Source organism: Nothobranchius furzeri, chromosome 5 (assembly GCF_043380555.1).
Source record: "Nothobranchius furzeri strain GRZ-AD chromosome 5, NfurGRZ-RIMD1, whole genome shotgun sequence".
NCBI classification, from domain to species: Eukaryota; Metazoa; Chordata; class Actinopteri; order Cyprinodontiformes; family Nothobranchiidae; genus Nothobranchius; species Nothobranchius furzeri.
This window is the reverse complement of record NC_091745.1, coordinates 69,267,983-69,273,982: the sequence shown is the minus strand read 5'-3', so window position 1 is coordinate 69,273,982 and position 6,000 is coordinate 69,267,983. Positions and strand designations below refer to the sequence as shown.

The window sequence follows — 6,000 nt, the reverse complement described above, 5'->3', positions numbered from 1 at the left end:
AACTACAGAGATCACTAATCCGTTATTCATTAGATATAAAATACTGAAATTTCCTGACTTGGTAGAGTGGAAAATTTTGCAAATAATGTACAGAGCGAATACGAGTAATTTACCAACTAATATTCAGAAAATGTTTCATAAGAGAGTAAGAGGGTACATGTTAAAAGGGACTGATGTCTTAAAAAAAAACTAAATTCAGAACCAAAATGAAGGAATGTAATATTTCTGTAAATGGTGTAAGATTGTGGAATGCACTTAACAGAGAAATTAAAGAATCAAACTCACTTGCTATATTTAAAAAATGTATGAAATCAAATGTATTAAGTAATTATGAAAAGGTAAATTAAAATACCAATGATTATATATAAAAATTAGAAAGGGACTGAGGTTATATTGTAAATGTTTTATGGATAATTTTCTTTTGTAAAAAGGGGCAGACATTATGAGATTTTTCTTCTATCTGCTCCTTTTCATTCAAATGTATTTTGTTCATTATGTTTATGTTCTGTATTTGCTTGTGTTTATTTTAGAAATTTTGAATGAATATATATATATATATATATATATATATATATATATATATATATATATATATATATATATATAATGTCCTGGTTTGGGGATTGAGTCACGATCAGAAAGTCGAGGGGGGATGTGCGGGTGGTTCAGGTGGCTGACTGCGCCGCAGCGTGTCGCTCAGGTGGAAGAGCCCCAGACAGAGCAAGAGCCTCAGCGCTCTGAGGAAGCTGTCCCGGTGCAGAGTGAAGGGATTAGCGGTGCAGTGATGTATTCTCTACCGATGCTAACGACAATAGCATCATAAGCGTTGAGCTTTTTGCCCCTGGCTGTAAATGACTGCTTGTTTTTTTTTTTTTTTTGCCCCAACGATCGCTTTGTCTGCTGACGTCCCACTCACAAGAGCACAGTGCATTTTGGGATGCGTCAATTTCCACATTTAACATAGGGCTAGACAGAGAATCACACACGGTTTCAGTGTAAAGTCACTGGAAAATTTAAAAATAAAAGTTCTGCAGCGATGCTATTTCATATATATGAAGCTTACGTGTGACCAAACGACTTATTTATGCACAGCATCGTTCCAGAAGTGCAGTGGTGTGTTTTCATGGCTTTAATCCTGGCAGTTGAGAGGAACAACATCATATAAGACATCAAACATCGATATCAAACATGATTCTCTTCTTTTTGCTTTAATGGCGGATTGCATTAACAAACCGTGACCTGAAATCTCGAGGGATCTTGTAATCTCGCGAGTCCAGCGAAGACCACTGCGCAGCCGCAGCAGCAGCCTCAGGAGCAAAACAACCAAAGCCTTTGATGACGTCATAAAGGCTTCGGAACACTATAAATAGGTCGTCAGACCACACAATCGGTTCATTCTCTCCGAGAAACCTCACAGAGCGACAACGCGTGACAAGGCCTGCATAGTAAATCAAATTATCTTATTTATTCTTTTAAATTAGAATAAATACAACTAGCTAAGGACTTATTTAACATCAATTTACAAGTTTTGTGTCAGGGACTCCAAACATCCACAATAACTCTTGTTTCCACAAAAATAGGATCGTATATAGACCAAGAGTTTAATAAACAGCCAGCAGAAATGGATTTAATTTCTAACTTTACACTCCAAATTGAGCAGCTTTTTCTTACTGAAAGACAAAAGATAGAAGAGTTGAAAGCAGAATGTCTGAATGATCATTTGCTGGTTTCAAATGAACAAAGCATCAAAAATGAACCCAGTTTTCCCATTATAAACCAGCTTTCAGAAGATTTTGAACAGAAATTTAGAGAAGAAAGAGATTCTCACTTACAAACAAAAGAAGTGAACCAGGAACTCATTGAGCGTCTGAAAGCTGATAACGGGGCTCTCCTAGCACAGATGGATGAGACGAAGACAGCTCTGGAAGAAATGAAAGTTTCTCACCAGAAACTCTTAGAAAAATATAATAAGGATGTTCTTACCACCCAAGAAATGATTGAACATCTTGAAATTGAGCTAGAGGATGAAAAGGAGGCTCACCAAATGACCATATCTCAGATGCAAGCAAACATCCCTGAGAAAAACAAACAGGAAGAACCAAATAAAGATCTCTTGAAAAAAATACGCATTTCACATCAAGAGAACATGTTTGAAGACAAACTTCTTTATGCCAAACAAAAAGCAGAACATTTTGAAAAAGCATTTCAAAAGGAATTTCAAGAACATCAAATTACTAAGACTAAACTGGAGGATTTAAGCAGTAAAATGACCCAACAGTGTGTTGCCCAGCAAACCAGTTTTCAAGAGACCGAGCCACAACTAGGACAGGCAGAAGGATTTGAAAACGAAATTAAGAAACAAATCCAGGCACACGAACAGAAAAAGACTAAGTGTGAGGATTTAGACAGTACGGTGTGCGAACAGTGTGTTTGGCATGAGCAGCGTTTCATTCGCATAGAGAAGGAAATGCGCCAAAAACGTTTAGAAGAGCGAAACCTTTTATTAGATGAAAAAAAAAGATGTGAAAGTGAGCTTGTTTTAGCCAAAAGACAGGTAGAAGAAATTGAAAACGAACTTAAGAAAGAAATCCAGGCACACGAACAGACAAAGACTAAGTGTAAGGATTTAGACAGTAGGGTGTCCGAAAAGTGTGTTTGGTATGAGCAGCGTTTCATTCGCATAGAGAAGGAAATGCGCCAAAAACGTTTAGAAGAGCGAAACCTTTTATTAGATGAAAAAAAAAGATGTGAAAGTGAGCTTGTTTTAGCCAAAAGACAGGTAGAAGAAATTGAAAACGAACTTAAGAAAGAAATCCAGGCACACGAACAGACAAAGACTAAGTGTAAGGATTTAGACAGTACGGAGTGCAAACAGTGTGTTTGGCATGATCGGCGTTTCATTCGCATGGAGAAGGAAATGCGCCAAAAACGTTTAGAAGAGCGAAACCTTTTATTAGATGAAAAAAAAAGATGTGAAAGTGAGATTATTTCTGCCAAAGAACAGGTAGAAGGATTAGAAAAGGAACTTGAAAAGCAAATCCAGGCGCACGAACAGACAAAGACTAAGCTGGAGAATTTGAGCAGTGAGATGACTCATGAGTTTGTTCGCCAACAGAAGGGTTTCAAACTCAGAGAGAAGGAAATGCGCGAAAAACTTTTGGAAGAACAAAACGTTTTGTTGGATGAAGTCAAACAAAGACATGAAAGTGAGATTATTTCTGCCAAAGAACAGGTAGAAGGATTAGAAAAGGAACTTGAAAAGCAAATCCAGGCTCACGAACAGACAAAGATTAAGTTGGAGAATTTGAGCAGTGAGATGACTCATGAGTTTGTTCGCCAAGAGAAGCGTTTCAAACTCAGAGAGAAGGAAATGCGCGAAAAGCTTTTGGAAGAACAAAACGTTTTGTTGGATGAAGTCAAACAAAGACATGAAAGTGAGATTATTTCTGCCAAAGGACAGGTAGCAGGATTAGAAAAGGAACTTGAAAAGCAAATCCAGGCTCACGAACAGACAAAGATTAAGTTGGAGAATTTGAGCAGTGAGATGACTCATGAGTTTGTTCGCCAAGAGAAGCGTTTCAAACTCAGAGAGAAGGAAATGCGCGAAAAGCTTTTGGAAGAACAAAACCGTTTGCAAGTATGCAACGTTTCATTAGAGGAAATGAAACGAAGATATGAAAATGACATTCTTTCTGCTAGACAACACGTTACAACTTCACAAGGAAATCGACGATCACAAAAGACAAAATGTCAGATTCAATAAGACAGTTCAGAGATGGAGACATTAGTCCAGCAAATGATGAAGAAAATGAAACAAATTTATAGAAAACGTGGAGAAATGAAGACTTTCAATAAAGAAATGAAAACAAAATGTAGATCAGAAGATTTTTCTGCCAAAGGCAACGACTGCAGTAGTGACAGAAGGACTTAGCTGAGAGACATCTCCATAAACAATCACAGGAGGTGTCTCTGCAGCGAGAATCCTTGAAGGAAACAGACTCAGTTACAAAAGTCTCTAGAAGGTGGATGGTGAGGACTAGCCCACCATCTTTAAAATTAAACTATTACTTAGAGTTTACAGAAAAATGGATTATTCTGGAAAATATACTGGGTAGGGGCCCTGGTTAGGCATAGCTGTGTTAGATACAGATAGAAATAAAATAGTTAGAGTTTAAAAACCGGGCAGCACAAGAGTCTGTTGAGACTGCTACACTTGTGTTTGCGTGGGGTTTTCTCTGGGCGCTCCAGTTTCCCCCCATAAACCCTAAACACTCATGTCTGTGGAAGCTTCTGTCTGGGCCACACGAAGTTTAACAAAAGAACATTAACAACTAGTTTTTAGAAAGGGACCTGCCTGTTAGCAAAAGAGAGTGGCCATGTGTTAAAGAGGCCTAAAGTCAAGATGTTTGGGTGACATAGTAACCAAAATCACCCCAAAATCAAGACGTACCACATTTCCCACGGCCGAACCGCTCGTTTGGGTGTAACGTGTGCGGAAGTCTGAGGACACGTGTTACGAACATACACGTAATTATAAATAAAATGTACCCTCTCAGGCTCAAAATAAGTTTTGATAAAAGGACGAACAACTAAGTCCTTCAGGGGAACTTCTGAGTTAAAGACTGCTCATGAAACACGTGTGTGGAGTAACCAGGTAGGTAGGTTTTAACTGGGGGGGGTCCTACATTGGTCAAAATGTCCGGTTTTTCCTAGCAGGGTCGAATTATGGGGAGGTAGAGATCTTTCAGGGAAAGATCCAGTTTCTGCCTATATTACAATATTTATGGACTCCCAGCATAGCGGGATATGTTGAGCGGAGAGGACGCAGAGCGCCTCGTCCAGCCAGTAGCGGTTTTAGTCACGGGCAGACAGGGCAGTTGCCCGGGGCGGCATTTTTTCATGACACAAAAGGGGCGCACAAGCGCTGAGTAAAAAAATAAAAAAGAAAGAAATCTGCGCCGCACCGAGGTTTTCTATTCTATCTGTCATATCACAGTGTCTGGATTGGAAACAGCAAGTTGGCGCCCCCTGCAGCTGCAGACGCTCCTCTGACAGAGGGTTCAGGTGCACCGTGTGTGTATGAAGAAGAGGAAGGGGAGGGGTGCGGCGGGGGAATTCACCTCTGGGTCTTTCCCAAATGAAATGAGTGGGTAGGGGCTGAATCAACTGTATTAAATGGCTAAAGTCAATCACATCTTGATGTTCTTCCATTTAACGCACATTTCATTCATAATATCATAAACACAGGCCTATCATTCTGGGATTTTAATGGTTAAATTCGGTCAACTAATTGCTAACAGAGCTAATAGGGCTAAATTATTGAAACGAATATTCAAATGGTTCGAAAAAATTCCTTGAATCGTTTTTTACTGATTCAAACTAGGATTTGTTAAATGCTCGCTGCAGCCTGTGGCCTGCCTGAACAACAACAAACACATGTTGATCATGTTCACATAATAATAAATAAAACAACTGTACAAGCAGAAGAAAACTCCCCAGTCACCACTAACTATCCTGTTTATTTATTGCAGATGGCTGCACTGACTATTTTTTACATGATTTGTTCTGTAAAAGTTGACATTTTTGGTAGTCTACAGTTTTTTTATGTCAGTTTAAATTACAATTTCAGAGGCAATTCTAAAATATTATGGATCATGATAAAGATCTATTGGAGATCTACCCCAACTTTTGGACTGCTCTGCCAGTCACTGTGGCTCAAGCTGAGAGGAGCTTTTCAAAACTTGATCAAGTCATACCTGAGGTCAGCTATGTTTCAGGGGCGGCTCACTAACCTGGCTCTGATTAGTATCAATCACTCAGTAGGGGAGCAGACTTCATATGACGACATTATTGATGACTTTGCATCAAGGTTAGGTTTTAATTTTAGTTTGTGTTTTCTATTCTAAGTGCAATGCTGTAGTGATTATCTTTAGTTTGTTATGTGTGACACATTTTTGCTATTTAGAATATTTATTATGTATTATGTTCATATATTCTTAA

The 6,000-nt window shown here is 38.7% G+C and overlaps 1 protein-coding gene across 1 annotated transcript; it reads left to right on the top strand.

Moving 5' to 3' along the window:
• The first annotated feature begins 596 nt into the window (after positions 1-596).
• On the top strand, positions 597-3,867 carry LOC107379328 (golgin subfamily A member 6-like protein 22). The gene has a single exon (XM_015950040.3). The coding sequence runs from the start codon at positions 1,622-1,624 to the stop codon at positions 3,761-3,763; it is 2,142 nt and encodes a 713-aa protein (XP_015805526.3). The 5' UTR covers positions 597-1,621; the 3' UTR covers positions 3,764-3,867.
• The last annotated feature ends 2,133 nt before the right edge of the window (positions 3,868-6,000 follow it).